Genomic DNA, 16,220 nt, shown 5'->3' with positions numbered 1-16,220 from the left:
AGGGAAAAGCTCCAAATTTTTCCTCATTGAGTATGATGTTAGCCATTTAAAAAAATTTTAATATCTATTTATTTTGAGAGTGGGGAGGGGCAGAGAGGAGAGAGAGAATCCCAAACAGGCTCCATGCCTGATGCGGGGCTCAATCTCACAAACTGTGAGGTCATGATCTGAGCCAAAATCAAGAGTTGGTTGCTTGACTGACTGAGCCACTCAGGTTCCCCGGCCCTGTTTTTTTTTCCCTTTTCTTTTTCCTTTTTTTTTAACTATATGGCCTTTGTTATGTTGATGTATGTTTCTTCTAAACCCACTTTATTGAGAGTTTATCATTAATGGCTGTTGATTTTTGTCAGATGCTTTTCCTGCACCTATTGGGATGATCATATGGATTTTAATCCTTCTCTTTTGATATGAAGTTTCACATTGATTTGCAAATATTGAACCATTCTTGCACCCCCAGAATAAATTCCTCTTGATCACAGTGAATGATCCTTTTAATGTATTGTTGAATGTGGTTTGCCTGTATTTTGCTGAGGATTTTTCCATCTATGTTCATCAGAGATATTGACCTATAGTTTTTTTTATTTGTGGTGTCCTTGTCTGATTTTGATATTAGAATAATGTTGGCCTTATAAAGTGAATTTGGGAACTTTCCTTTTTTTTTTCTATTTTTTGAAATAGTATGAGAATAAGTACTATTCTTTAAGTGCTTGGCAGAATTCACCTATGAATCTGTCTAGTCCTAGACTTTTATTTTTTTGGCAAGTTTTTGATTACTGATTCAATTTCATTACTAGTATACTAGTAATTGGCCTTCAGATTTTTCTATCTTCCTGATTCAATTTCTAAGAATTTATTTATTTCTTTTAGGTTGTCCAATTTGCTGGTGTATACTTTTTCATCGTTTTCTCTTATATTGCATTGTATTTCTGTGGTGTAAGCTGTTTATTCTCTTTTGTTTCTGATTTTATTTGAGTTTTTCTTTTCTTTTTTTTTTTTTCCTTGATGAGTCTGGCTAAGGGCTTATCAATTTTGTTTATCTTTTTAACAAACCGGCTCTTGGTTTCATTCATTGATCTTTTCCTTTTTAAGAAGTCTTATGTTATTTATTTGTACTCTGATCTTATTATTTTCTTACTTTTAATCTCTTTGGGCTTTGTTTGTTCTTTTCCTAGTTCATTTTAATGTAAGGTTAGATTGCTTTTGAGCTTTTTCTTGTTTCTTGAGGTAGGCCTGTGTTGCTAACTATCTCCCTCTTAATACTGATTTTGCTGTGTCCCAAAGATTTTGGGCTATTGTGTTTTCATTTGTCTCCATATATTTCTACATTTTTCTTTGATTTCTTCATTGACTCATTGGTTGTTTAGTAGCCTGTTGTTTAGCCTTTACATGTTTGTGTTCTTTTCATTGTCTTATGATTGATTTCTAGTTTCATACCACTGTGGTTGAAAAAGATGCATGGTATGATTTCAGTATTTTAAAATTATTCAGACTTGTTTTGTGTCATATGTTAATATGATGTCTTCTGGAGAATGTTCCATGTGCACTTGAGAAGAATATATATTTTGTTATTTTGGATGGAATGTTCTTTATATATGTGTTATGTCCAACTAGTCTAATGTGTCATTCAGAGATTCTGTTTCCTTATTGATTTTCTACCTGAATGATCTATCCATTGATGTAAGTGAGATGTTAAAGTCTCCTCCTATTAATGTATTATAACCAGTTTCTCCCTTTATGTCTGTCAATATTTGCTTTACATATTTAGGTGCTCTAATTTGGGTGCATTCATATTTATAATTGTTATATTCTCTTGTTTGATTGTTCTCTTTATTTTATTATTATGTAATGCCCTTTTTGTATTTTATTAGTCTTTGTTTAAAACTATTTTACCTGATGTAAATATTACTTCTTTTTTTTTTGCTTCCATTTGTATGGTTAATATTTTTCCATCACTTCACTTTTAGTCTGCATGTGTCTTTGGGTCTGAGTTGAGTCTTTTATAGGCAACATGTAGATGGTTCTTATATATTTTTTAATCCATTATGCCACCCTATGTCTTTGGTTGAAGAATTAGGCCATTTATATTTATTTTATTTTTTTTTTTTTTTTCAATATATGAAATTTATTGTCAAATTGGTTTCCATACAACACCCAGTACTCATCCCAAAAGGTGCCCTCCTCAATACCCATCACCCACCCTCCCCTCCCTCCCACCCCCCATCAACCCTCAGTTTGTTCTCAGTTTATTAACAGTCTCTTATGCTTTGGCTCTCCCACTCTAACCTCTTTTTTTTTTTCTTTCCCTACCCCATGGGTTTCTGTTAAGTTTCTCAAGATCCACATAAGAGTGAAACCATATGGTATCTGTCTTTCTCTGTATGGCTTATTTCACTTAGCATCACACTCTCCAGTTCCATCCACGTTGCTACAAAAGGCCATATTTCATTCTTTGTCATTGCCATGTAGTATTCCATTGTGTATATAAACCACAATTTCTTTATCCATTCATCAGTTGATGGACATTTAGGCTCTTTCCATAATTTGGCTATTGTTGAGAGTGCTGCTATAAACATTGGGGTACAAGTTAGGACATTTATATTTAAAGTAATTATTGAGGGGCGCCTGGGTGGCGCAGTCGGTTAAGCCTCCGACTTCAGCCAGGTCACGATCTCGCGGTCCGTGGGTTCGAGCCCCGCGTCAGGCTCTGGGCTGATGGCTCGGAGCCTGGAGCCTGTTTCCGATTCTGTGTCTCCCTCTCTCTCTGCCCCTCCCCCGTTCATGCTCTGTCTCTCTCTGTCCCAAAAATAAATAAACGTTGAAAAAAAAAATAAAGTAATTATTGATAGGTATGTACTTATTGTCATTTAATTAATTAATTAATTAAATTTCTTTATTTAATTTAAAAAATTTATTTAATTTTTTTGTAGTTCTCTGCTTCGTTCTTTCTTCTCTTTCTTTCTTTGTGATTTATGAGTTTCTCTAGTGTTATATTTGGTTTCTTTCTCTTTTTTTTTCTGTATCTTTTATAGATTTTGGGTTTGTGGTTAGCATGAAATTCATATATAACATCTTAAGTACATAACAGTCTGTATTAAGTGGCCAGTCATTTAAGTCAAACACATTCTAAAAAACTTCTTTTTGTTCTTTTTTACTCCCTCCTTTGCAGTTTATGTATATGATGTCATATTTTAAATTTTTTATCCATAATTTTCTTACACTTAATTATGGCATTATCTTTTCTTAAGTTCTCCTTCATTTTTGAAGTATAATCTTGCCAGGTATATAACACTTGGCATATAGTATTCTTTTCTTAATTGCATTTAAAATATGCCATCACGCTACCTTCTGATGTCCATAGTTTCTGAGAAGAAAACAGTTGTTAATCTTATTAAAGATCTCTTGGTCATTTTACTTCATATAAATCCCTACTTACATGTCAAATTTGGGGAGATTTGTTCTTAGGGATTTCTGCTCTGGGAATTTATGATTCTCAGTATCACCTGTCTGTCTCTTCCATTTTTGGTGCTGTGATTTGCTCTGTGACCTCAATTTTGTGATGGACATAAGATGAATTGTTGATTTTCAGTTCATTCAGCTTTTATTGTTAGGACAGAGTGATTGATCTGACTCCTTGCAATCCAGATTGGAAATCAGAAATTTGAACTATTTATTTGAGGGGTGCCTGGGTGGATCAGTTGGTTGAGTGTCCAACTCACCTCAGGTCATGATTGCAGGGTCATGTCAAGCTCCTCTGCCCCTCTCTCCCGCTCGTTCTCTCTCTCTCTCCCTCTAAAATAAACAAAACAATAAAAATAAACTACCTTGAAGATCTGTATTCTTTGATATATTTCATCTCTCAAGTTTCTGTGCCTTTAGCTTGTGGTCAGGTAGTATATTTGACAAAGATTTTCTTACATGCCTTGAGCCACAAAAAATAAAAGGAGAAAAACATTTTTCCTGCTCCTTTAAGATTAGATCTGTGTTGGGACACTCCTTCAAAACTTAGCTAAGCTGTTTACAAATCTTGAGTTAGCCTTCATTTTTTGTTTGCGTTGAGCTAAAGATAAGCCGGAGGTGAAAGTTTAGTGTCACTCAGATATTTTGTGAGCATGAATCCTGGCCAGTGTAAGTATGTGGCTCACTAGATTCCTCTTATATATGGGATCTTTTCAAAATCCTTATTTTCCAAAGTTACTGTTGCTATAGCTTTTTCTTCTAGGCTTTTGACATGTATATTATTTGCCACAACTGCAATCTTTTTCTACAGGGAGCAGTGGCTTGTTCATTTTCCTTTCAGTGTTTTTGAGTAATTCCCTCCACTCAGCTGTTTGTTTGTTTTTTGCCATGAGAGAGTTCTGAGCTAGATGAAACAAAGGCAAAAGCTGCAAGTCCTTCAGAGAACCCTCAGAAAGGTCAAAACAGACAAACACAGTTCCTTGGCAATAGATCTTTGTTTCCTCTAGAACCACATACCCAAATCAGAAATGGAGGTTGTCAACTTTACGACTACCATTGTACTAGGGGAGGGCAAGACTGTTGAAATGTCACAAAGTTCTCCTACAGTGTTTAAGTCACATTTTTATTTATTCAGCATTACTTGGTTCCTGTAAAGCCTTGACAATTTTTCAGAGTTCTGAAAACTTGGTCATGACAGTTTTTGCTCATGTTTTCATGTTTCCTTGTAGGATAGGCCCTTTGAGTTCCCTATTCTACCATTTTTGCTGTCATCACTCTCTAAATACCCAAAATAGGTCTTATTTGATGCAAATTTACAACTGATTCTGGATTTTATATAGAAGTTCAATGGATCAAGAATAGACAAATGAGGTCTGAGGAAAAAGAACAAAATGAGACAATTTGCCCTAGCAGATATCAAAACTTGTTATAAAGCTATATTTATTATAATTGTGTACTTTTGGTGCAAGACTAGATAGACCAATGGAATTGAATAAAAACTCAGAAATAGATCCTTTCATATATGGAATATGTTACTAATGACCTCTAGTACAGTACATAATCCCCCTTATCTGTGGATTTGTGGAGGATATGTTCTCAGATCCCCAGTGGGATGCCTACATGGATAGTACACACACACACACACACACACACACACACACACACACACACACATACACATATACATACATCCACACATACATGCTGTGTGTTATGCTATACATGCATACCTATGATAAAGTTAAATTTATAAATTAGGAACAGTAAGAGAGTAACAACAACTATTAATAAATTAGGGCACATAACAATAACAATTATGTGAATGAGGTCTCTAAAAATATCTTATTATACTGTACTTAACCCTTTCTCTTATAATTGAGATAATAAAATATCTACTTAATGAGATGCAGTGAGGTGAATGATATAGGCATTATGACATACTGTAAGACTACTGTTGACTTTCTGATGATATGTCAGAAGCAGGGATATCTGCTTCTGGACAGTGGTTGACCAAAGGTAACTGAAACTGGAAAGTGAAACTGTAGGCAAGGAGAGGATTACTGTATAATAAATGGCTCTGGGATAACGAAAAGACAAAAGTTGATCCCTACTTTATAGTATATATAAAAAAACCATTTTGTGATGAATTAAAGACCTAAATGTAGAAGAAAAAACCAAAAATATTTAGAAACAATATTTAGAGACTGTCTTTATGACCTAGAGAAATGAATAATTACAAGATTAAATATGTCATAAAAGGAAAGTTGGATAAATCCAACTATATTAAAATTAAAACCTCTATTGTATAAAGATTCATAAAGAGATGTACAAGAGAAGGTTCAAATAGGGGAAAGTGCTTAGATAACATATAAGTGACAAGGGATTATCCAGAATATATAAATAACATTTATTTATAATAAGTATAAGATAAATCAGTAGAAAATGCTCAAGGAAATAAAAAGGCATTTCACACAGAAGGAAATACAAATAGCCTATAAATATATCAAAATATATTCTACCCTTTTAGAAAATTTTAGCAACTAGGGAATGTTGTTTTGGTATGTTAATGTCATAGGAAAAAATAAAATGTTTGTTGGCTTTTAAAGTTTTATAAAACCCTTCCGTTGAGTGTACATTTTTTTCTAGTGCTTTCCTATATTGCTCTACCTTTTCCCAAATAGTCCTCTTGTTAATACTTATATTAATTTTTCTCCCCTTCATTTATACTTCAGTTTGACTTCTGCCCCCAAAGTCCCTTGAACTAGTCCTGTAATGATAGTAATGACTGCTTCCCCCTAACTCCATGGTGTTAAATTCATTGTTCATGACTCTTGACAACTCTGCAAATAAAACTCTGTTGAACATTTTGTTCTTCTTGAAATGTTCTTCTCTTGGTTTCAGTGACACACTATGCCTATCTGAATGTTAGTTACAGCTTATTATTTCACTTAAAAATATTGTGCCATCTTTTCATTAGGAAGCTTTTTATTACAGTGGCATTGAGAGCCAGCCCCATTAATAGTTTTTTGAGTAGGGTATTTACTCTGATGGCTAACAGACACATGAAAAGGTACTCACTATAAGTCATCATCAGAGAAATATGAATCAAAACTATGAGATACACCTATCAGAATGACTAAAATTTAATAACACAGGAAACAACAGACGTTGGCAAAGATGCAGAGAAAGGAAAACCCTCCTACACTGTTGGTGGGAATGCAAACTGATGTAGCCACTCTGGAAACAGTATAGAGGTCCCTCAAAAAGTTAAACATAGAACTACCCCAAGATCTAGTGATTGAACTACTAGGTATTCACCCAAAGACTATGAAAATACTAATTCAATGGGATACATGCACCCTGATATTTATGTTATAGCAGCAATATATCAATACTAGCCAAATTATGGAAAGAGCCCAAGTGTCCATTAACTGATGAATGGATAAAGAATTTGTGGTACACACACACACACACACACACACACACACACACACAGGGATATTAGCCATCAAAAAAATGAAATCTTGCCATTGGCAATGACATGGATGGAGCTAGAGAGTATTATGCTAAATGAAATGTCAGAGAAAGGCGAATGCCATATGATTTCAGTCATGTGGAATTTCAGAAACAAAACAGATGAACATGGGGGGAGAAAGAGGCAAACCATAAAACAGAGTCAATTATAATTTTTTTAAGTTTATTAATTTTAAGAGAAAGAGAGAAAGAGTGAGAGTGAGCATGGGCAGAGAGAGAGGGAGAATGAGAATCCCAGGCAGGATCTATGCTGCCAGTGCAGAGCCTGACACTGGGCTCAGTCTCATGAGCTGTGTGATCATGACCTGAGCCAAAATCAAAGGTTGTTCACTTTAACCAACTGAGCCAACCAGGCATCCCAGACTCCTAACTATTGAGAGCAAACTGAGGGTTGCTGGAGAGGACGTGGGTGCGGTGATGATGGGTTAAATGGATGATGGGTATTAAGGAGGACACTTGTGATGAGCACTGAGTGTTACATGTAAGTGATGAATCACTAAATCTACTCCTGAAACTAATATTGCACTATATGTTAACTAACTGGAAATTAAATAAAAACTTGAACAAACAAAAGAGTAAGGTATATACTGATTACCTTGCCTATAGTTTTTTCTTACATTTACTTTTCTAAGAATAAATTTTGTTGTTGTTAGGTTAGAATGTGTGGTGAAATCGTTTGGGAGCCTTTGAATTTCTGAAAACAGTTTCATTTTGGCTTCACATTTAAATGATAAATAAAATTAGAATATAAGTTTAATATTTTTCCTGGGAACTTTATATACATTCCTCTACATTTTCATAGAATTTTCATTTTCTGTTTAGTGTTTGTGTAAAATTGATTTTCCTCACTTCTGGTCAGTTTTCATTCTCCACTTTTATCAGTAGTGTTCTAGGTTCAGCATTACTAGAACTGAAGATGTAGGTTTCCTCAGTAGTTGAGAAAGCCTTTGTTCTCTGGGCTTTTAGTGGTTTAAATAATTGTTGAACTCTGGCTATAATGAATGAGTGAATTGATATATAATGGTTTCCTATCATCTTCTGAGATAGGAAAGGAGGTTTTGAGAACCTTGGAATCTCTTGATAGTGGAAAGAATGAGTTTATTCCAAGGTAGTGTGCCTCAGTGAACATTAGTTTCTAAATCCTTATGCAACTAAAAATATTTCTTTTCAGACATGGATATTTATTTACTTTGGTATTTTTTGTTGAGGATCTCAGCCCTTTTTGCTTAGATTTTTGATTTCTTATTATTTAGCACAGTGATTCTCAAACTTTAGCATGCAATGGAATCAATTGGAGGGCCAGTTAAAACAAAAATTGCTGGCCCTACTCCCAGAGTTTTTGATTCAGTTGGCTGGGATGCGGCCTAAGAATTTACATTACTAACAAATATGATTGTTTAGGTGATGCTGATGCTCTTGGTTTGGGGACTATACTTTTTGAACTCTTGATTTAGTGTTAGTATGGCAAAAAAAATTTTTAGACTAGTCTGATTTTTCACTTAAGTAACTTTTTTTTCCTGCCCTAATGAATGTAGTAATTTTTTTTTAACAATGTAATTCAGAACTTTTATCTGGATGTGATAGAATGGGCTTTTGTGTGTGTGTTTCAAATGTAATCATTTAAACATTATATTTTCTAAGTGGTAAATATTGGTATTTAGGATTGTGTGATTCATTTTGGATATTCAGTTTCTGTCACAGTTTCCCAAACCAGTTGTATGCATTTCCTATTAAAAATATCAAGTAGTAGTATAATATTTTGTATCTCAATTTTTAGGCCCTTCAACAGAGCAAGTTTTACTGAAGACATAATGTTCTTATGATAATGCTTTTCATTATTATACTCTATGCTTTATGAAAAAAATACTCTATGCTTTATGAAAAAAATCTCTTCCAAGAGGAATCTTAATTTTATTCCTTATTTATATTAACTAATATATGAAATAAAAAATGTACATTATTTTTGGGTATCATACTATATAATGGTGGACAGTTTTCTAGAACTGAGTTGTCTATGCATGATGTACTAAAAACTATATCTGTAATTATAAAAATGTTATCTTGGATTGTAGATTTATAGTTTTATTTTAATAATTTGTATATTTTTCTTATTGAAAATTATAGAGAATTAAATAGTTTATCATATCATAACATAGTGAATAATTTTATATTTAAATGTTTTAATTAAAACTTTATTTTCCAGATTTTGGAATCTCTTTTTAAGGTATGTTCAATATATTACAGTTTAAGCCTACTGAAATTATAATACAGAAATACACACTAATGAAGAAGAGGTTTCTAAGTTTTGAGGAAGTAAAAAGAACTCCCAAACTTGCAACTATATAAATTTTAAAATGTTATATTCCAGTTGTATGTTGCATTAGCCCCATTCTGAACCCTAGGATAAATGATGTTTGGTTCATGACTAATATTTGGTAGATGAAGTACACACACACACACACACACACACACACATACCTGTACCCACCCACATGTTTGAATAACTTGTCAATAAGTATTTCTTTCTTTCTTTCTTTTTTTTTAAGTGGTTTCAGCTACAGGTCAATCAGATGGAGGAGGTAAGTATAACATTTCTTAATTGTGAATTAAATTGATATTTTGTCTCATTTGAAAATCAATTTGAAATTAGTTAAGATTTTTTGAATAACTATTGTTTATAATCTTTTGACTTAGGTAGAGAAGGAACTAAAGGTTAGAATAAAATGTTTCTCCTTGATTACACACTACATTCCTGCATGTATCTGAGATGCTCTGAGTTTGACACATTGTTTCTCTTAAAAATAAATAATGGAAATTTAATTATCATTCTTTCCTAATTTATGTAAAAGAGTCAGTGACAAGGAAAAACTTATATCAGCTAAAACCTTTCTCCTGTATTTAAAAAACATGTATGATATTATAATATGCTTACTTATAAAATTTTATATTGGTTTTATTTAAATTTAATGTTATTTTCATGATTTTTTTTATACTTTAGATTTTCAGATGTTTTATGACCATTTTGAAAACTATCGGTCTCTAACCTTAAGGGTTTTTAATTCCATTTTAGGAAAGACTTTATGCTGTTTTTTTTAAGTTTATTTATTTATTTTGAAAGAGAGAGAGGGAGCATGAGTGGAGGAGAGGAAGAGAGAGAGAGAGAGAGGAAGAGAGAGAATCCCAAGCAGGCTCCACACTGTCAGTGCAGAGCCAGACGTGGGGCTTCAACACGAACTGTCAGATCATGACTTGAGCTGAAGTTGCATGCTTAACCGATTGAGCCACTCAGGCACCCCCAGGCAACTCATTCTTGAACTAAAAATTTCTGACTTCTCAATTATTGCTTTAAATACTATTCTGGCCATTCTTTGACTTCATCAAGACTACTGGTTCATTCATTCCTTTACCTTCCTGCAGTATTTTTTACTTATTTTTCTTTTTAGCTTAGACAGTAGGTACTTAATCACAGTGAATTTCTTAACTTCCTAATATTGTTTACCTCTTTCTCTTTTCATTGCATTTATCTAACAAAACTTAAACTTGAATAAGTGCAAATATTTACTTTTTGGGCCTTTAGCTTAGTTGTAAAACAATGATGAAGAAAGTGACATGATTATTCAGACATAATTATTTCGAATATTGCCTGGCAATTCTATTGCATTTCTGAAATGAATTTCAATCCTTTTCAGCCATCATCTCAAACCTATATTCCCTCAGTCCCATTTTCATTTACACTCTCAACGAGTCACTTGAAATGCTGATATATAAGCCACCGGTTAGAACTCCTAAATTACCAAACAGTTTATTTAAATCCATGCTCATTCACTCCTCCTTTCTTCTTATTAAACAAATATTGTTCCTCTTCTTACATAAGATTCATTCTTTTACTTGTTTTGGATCTTATCTTAAGAAATTGATTAATCATTCTCACATATTAAACTTTTCCTAACCAATTGTGTTCTTCCTTTCAGATTTTAAATATACTAATGTCTCTCTAATTTGATGCCACATTCCCTCCAATTACTGGCCTATTTCTTTTTTGCCCTTCATAACCAATCTTTAAAAAAAATTGTATGCAAATTTACTCATAAGGGAAATAGTTATTACATTACTGTTGGGTGACTCAGTTGGTTAAGCATCTGACTTTGGCTCAGGTCATGATCTCATGGTTCATGGGTTTGAGCCCCACGTTGGGCTCTGTGCTGACAGCTCAGAGCCTGGAGCCTGCTTTGGGTTCTGTGTCTCCCTCTCTCTGCCCCTTCCCTGCTCACGCTCTGTCTCTCTCTCTCTCTCTCTCTCTCTCTCTCAAGAATAAATAAACATTAAAAAAATTATTGTTTTTTTTTAAATAAAGGCAAAATCAAAGATTTATAAAAGAGAGGAGAGAAAAAGCCTTGAAGATAGTTGAGGAACAATAAAACTAGTTGAGTCTTTTATAAAAAAAATTATTAGCTGATAAATTGGCATCTAGTGAAGAGGTTAATCTGGATATTCTCTCCTTGAAAGAGCCAACTAGGGCTATCAAAAATAATTGGAGTTTTTGTGGATTTTCTATAAAAACTTAACAGTTTAGCTGAGGGCCATACTTTGAAACTTCAGAGCTCATTTTTTTGGCATCAATTTATTATATATACTCTTTTCTTCCAAAGCATTTCTCAGCCTACCCTGATTAGATTCTCTCTCCATAATAAAGAAAACATTCTGTTTGGTTCTACGAAACTTTTATATTGTCAAATTCAATAGGAATTTTCTTTACCTTAGCTATACTTGACATTGTCAATCATTTTGTCATTTTTAAAACACTATTTCTTTGACTTTTGTGAATTATGCTTTCTTGGCCACTGTTTTACCTCTTTAGCTGTTTCCTTTTTAGAACCACCTTTATTTTATAATCAATAAATATTTGAGCACCTTGAGATTTCATTCTATATCCTCCTTTTTTTTTCTTTACTTTAAACTTACCCCCTAGGCAACCACAACCGGGTTTTCAATTTAAGTGTTACATTTATACTGGTAATTTAGAAACGTACACTTCTTGCTCAAAATCATCCTCTGAACTCCAGATGGGTATATAATTACCTACTAGACTATTTCACCTCACACCCAATGGATCAAAACCAAGAATTTTTTTACCCTTAAACTTACACTTCTTCCAGTGTTCCCTGTCTCAGTGAATGGTACTAATATCTATCCAGTTGGGTAAAACAGAAGTGTGGCGATTAACCTTGACAACTTGATTTCTTAATATTCAATACATTCCTGAGTCCTTTTGATTTTATGTCCTAAATAGCTTTCATATATGTTGATCTTTCTCTGTATCTACTATTTACACTTTAGTGCCAGTTACCATCATTTCCAGTATTTCTGAAATCCTGGTGTATGCATTCGTATTCACAAGGAGGAACCTTTAGTATAGAACTAAACTTCTGGTCAGGAATTCCAAATTTTTCAGTTTTTAAATCCATAATTAATTATTATGAATAACTACTAAATTTGGTGTGTATTAGATACATTGCCAATGTGTTTGTATTATCTTATGACTTTTGATGAATGGTTTCTTAAATATGTTTGATGGATCGTGTTTAAATATTACCCAGGATACCTGTTCCAAATGCCCATTTCAGAACTCCACGTCAGAGTTCCTGAATTAAAGTTCTTTTTGTATGTGTATAGGTTAGCAATATGCCTTTTTAATAGGAATTCTTTAAAAAATTTTTTTATTCTTTCTTTATTTTTGAGAGAGAGACAGTGAGACAGAGTGCGAGTGGGGGAGGAACAGAGAGAGGGAGACACAGAATCCAAAGCGGGATCCAGGCTCTGAGCTGTCAGCACAGAGCCTGACATGGGGCTCGAACTCATAAACCACAAGATCATGACCTGAGCCAAAGTTGGATGCTCAACTGACTGAGCAACCCAGGTGCCCCTTAATAGGATTTCTTAGAGGATTATTATGTATACTAGCATTTGAGAATCTTGGAATAATCTTGTTTTTATTGCTGACACATTTTATTGATAGTACATGCTGGTGAGGCTAATGCCTGCGGTCATGTTACATCAACAGAGATACATGTTGAAGCCTTCAGAATGTGTGGTGAGCTGCACTAGAGAAATGTAGGATTAGCACATAGGCTATGTGTTTCAGAGCTGTTCTGCTGGAACCTGTGCCAAGTAGGTGTCTTTGGTGAAATCTTGTAGCTGATAATCTCATTGTCTATTCCATATTCCTTTAGTTCTGTGATATCATCTCTTCTCCCAGAAAGGACTCATGTTTAAATTGAATTCTTAACAGGAAATGCAATGTATCAGTTAGGGTCTAATCAAAAGATAAAAACTACACTGTAATTTGAATAGGGAAAGTTCAACATAAAGAATTACTAATATAGGAGAATCCCTACCAAGAGGTAAAGGCAACTCTAAAGAATATAGGGATAGAAGATACAAGGAACAGCCTCTATTGATAGGATGGAAGCAAAGTACTTAAAGAAGGAACGAATCTTAATACCCCCATCCTTACCCTGTCCCTAACCCAGGGCTAAGGTCCAGAACTTGTGAAGAAGGAGCAGCTGTCATCACTGAATTTTCTGGGGTGCCATACTGGTGGAACCAGGACTTACTGGGAAGTTGGTCATAAGGGTGATACATTGGGAAGCCATCCTCTCTGGTACTGGGGAAAGCCATCTTCTGGAGAGGTGCTGTTCCTTTTGCTGTCTCCAAGGGTGGTATGCTGGAAAGATTTCTGAAGGGGTTTCTGCACTGGTAGATTTTGTAAGAAGTTCTAGGAGAAGCTACCTGAGGGAATGAGCCATGCCAGGGACCTTGTGAGGAAGACACCTATGGGGTGGTCCTATTGTAACTTTTTGGAGGTGAGCTCTACTAGGTATACTATGCAGTGCCCTAGGATTAAGCAGAGAGAGATGACAGAACTAGGAAGAAACCTGCTTCTTTTTGTAGTGTCTAGAACTCTCCACTCTCCATTGATAAAGGTTAACATGCTACCTGTCAGAAATGTTCCACTATTGTAAGCACAGCAATGAAGAATGGATTTTTAATTAAAAAATTTTTTTTAACGTTTATTTATTATTGAGAGACAGAGAGAGACAGAGCATGAGCAGGGGAGGGGCAGAGAGAGGAGGAGACACAGAATCCTAAACAGGCTCTAGGCTCTGAGCTGTTAGCACAGAGCCTGATGTGGGCTTCAAACCCACAAACCGCAAGATCATGACTTGAGCTGAAGTCAGATGCTTAACCAACTGAGCCACCCAGGTGCCCCGATTTTTAATTTTTTTTAAGTTTATTTATTTTGAGAAAGAGAGAGAGAGAGAGGGAGAGAATGAGAGAATGAGCAGGGGAAGGGCAGAGAGAGAGGGAGATAGAGAATCCCAAGCAGGCTCCACACCATCAGTGCAGAACCCGATGTGGGGCTCAAACCCATGAACTGCAAGATCATGACCTGAGCTGAAATCAAGAGCTAGTTATTTAACCGACTGAGCCACCCAGGCATCCCTAATTTTTTTTAATGTTTATTTGTTTTTGAGAGAGACAGAGTGTGAGTGGGGGAGGGGCAGAGAGAGAGGGAGACAGACTCCAAGGCAGGCTCCAGGCTCTAGGCTCTGAGCTGTCAGCACAGAACTCAACATGGGGTTCAAACCCATGAACTGTGAGATCATGACCTGAGATGAAGTCGGATGCTTAAACTGACTGAACCACCCAGGTGCCCCAAGAATGGATTTTTATTTTATTTTATTTTTTATTATTTTTTAGTACAATATATTTTATTAAATTATTATGAAGCCCTTGTTTTACCAGCCTATTCAGTGGAGACAGCAAAACTGGACAGTCAAGCTTATGAAGATATGTAAGAATCCTCTTTTTAAAAAATGTTTATTTAAATTTTATGAATTCTTTATTTTTTCAATTTATTTTTTTAAAATTTATTTATATAAAGTGTTCTTATCTTATTTGGCCATTCTTTATATATAATTTATTGTCAAGTTAGCTAACACACAGTGTATACAGTGTGCTCCTGACCTCAGGGGGAGATTCCTATAATTCATCACTTACATACAACACCCAGTGCTCATCCCAACAAGTGCCTTCCTCAATGCTCATCACCCATTTTTCTCACCCACCTGACCCCCCCCACCCCCATCAACCCTCAGTTTGTTTTCTGTATTTAAGAGTCTTATGGTTCCCCCCCCGTAACTATTTTTTTTTTTTCTTTCCTTTCTCCCATGGTCTTCTATTAAGTTTCTCAGATTCCACATATGAGTGAAAACATGGTATCCATCTTTCTCCTGACTGACTTATTTCACTTAGCATAATACCCTCCAGTTCCATCCATGTTGTTGTGAATGGCAAGATTTCATTCTTCTTCATTGCTGAGTAGTAGTCCATTGTATATGTACACCACGTCTTCTTTTTCCATTCATCAGTTTATGGACATTTGGGCTCTTTCCATAATATGCTATTGTTGATAGTCCTGTGGTAAACGTTGGGGTACATGTGCCCCTGTGAATCAGCACTCCTCTATCCTTTGGATAAATTCCCAGTAGTGCAATTGCTGGGTCATAGGGTAGTTCTATTTTTAATTTTTTGAGTAATCTTCACACTGTTTTCCAGTTTGCATTCCCACCAACAGTGCAAGAGGGTTCCCGTTTCTCCACATTCTTGCCAACATGTGTTGTTTCCTGAGTTGTTAATTTTAGCCACTCTGATTGGTGTAGTTTTGATATATATTTCCCTGATTATTAGTGATGTTGGACATCTTTTCATGTGTCTGCTAGCCATCTGGAAGTCTTCTTCGGAAAGTGTCTATTCACGTCTTCTTCCCTGGAATAAGTTTCATCCTTCTTCACTGGATTATTTGTTTTTGGATGTTGAGTTTGGTAAATTATTTAAAGATTTTGGATACTAACCCTTTATCTGATGTGTCATTTGCAAATATCTTCTCCCATTCCACTGGTTGCCTTTTAGTTTTGTTGATTCTTTCCTTTGCTGTGCAGAAGCTTTTTTTTTTTTTTTTATTGATGAGATACCAATAGTTCATTTTTGCCTTTATTTCCCTTGCCCTCAGAGACATGTCAAATAAGATGTTGCTGTGGCCGCGGTCAAAGAGGTTGTTGCCTGTTTTCTCCTCTAGGGGTTTTGATGATTTCCTGTCTCACGTTTAGGTCTTTCATCCATTTGAATTTATTTTTGTGTATTGTGGAAGAGAATGTTCCAGTTTCATC

The 16,220-nt window shown here is 34.8% G+C and overlaps 1 protein-coding gene across 4 annotated transcripts in view; it reads left to right on the top strand.

Annotated features, from left to right (window-relative positions):
- Positions 1-16,220, top strand: part of LOC112867942 (coiled-coil domain-containing protein 7) — a 149,122-nt gene that overhangs the window by 41,773 nt on the left and 91,129 nt on the right. For all 4 annotated transcript variants that reach the window (XM_086714617.1, XM_086714614.1, XM_086714616.1 and 1 more), the window contains 2 exons: positions 9,194-9,214; positions 9,537-9,569. In XM_086714617.1, the coding sequence (XP_086570743.1) occupies positions 9,194-9,214; positions 9,537-9,569 (54 nt within the window). The remainder of the gene's footprint in view (positions 1-9,193; positions 9,215-9,536; positions 9,570-16,220) is intronic.

The sequence above is a fragment of the Puma concolor genome, chromosome B4 (genome assembly GCF_028749965.1).
Source record: "Puma concolor isolate L17-30 chromosome B4, mPumCon1.1.hap2, whole genome shotgun sequence".
Classification (NCBI taxonomy): Eukaryota; Metazoa; Chordata; class Mammalia; order Carnivora; family Felidae; genus Puma; species Puma concolor.
The sequence above is the reverse complement of the archived record's forward strand: the minus strand, read 5'-3'. Positions and strand labels throughout refer to the sequence as shown.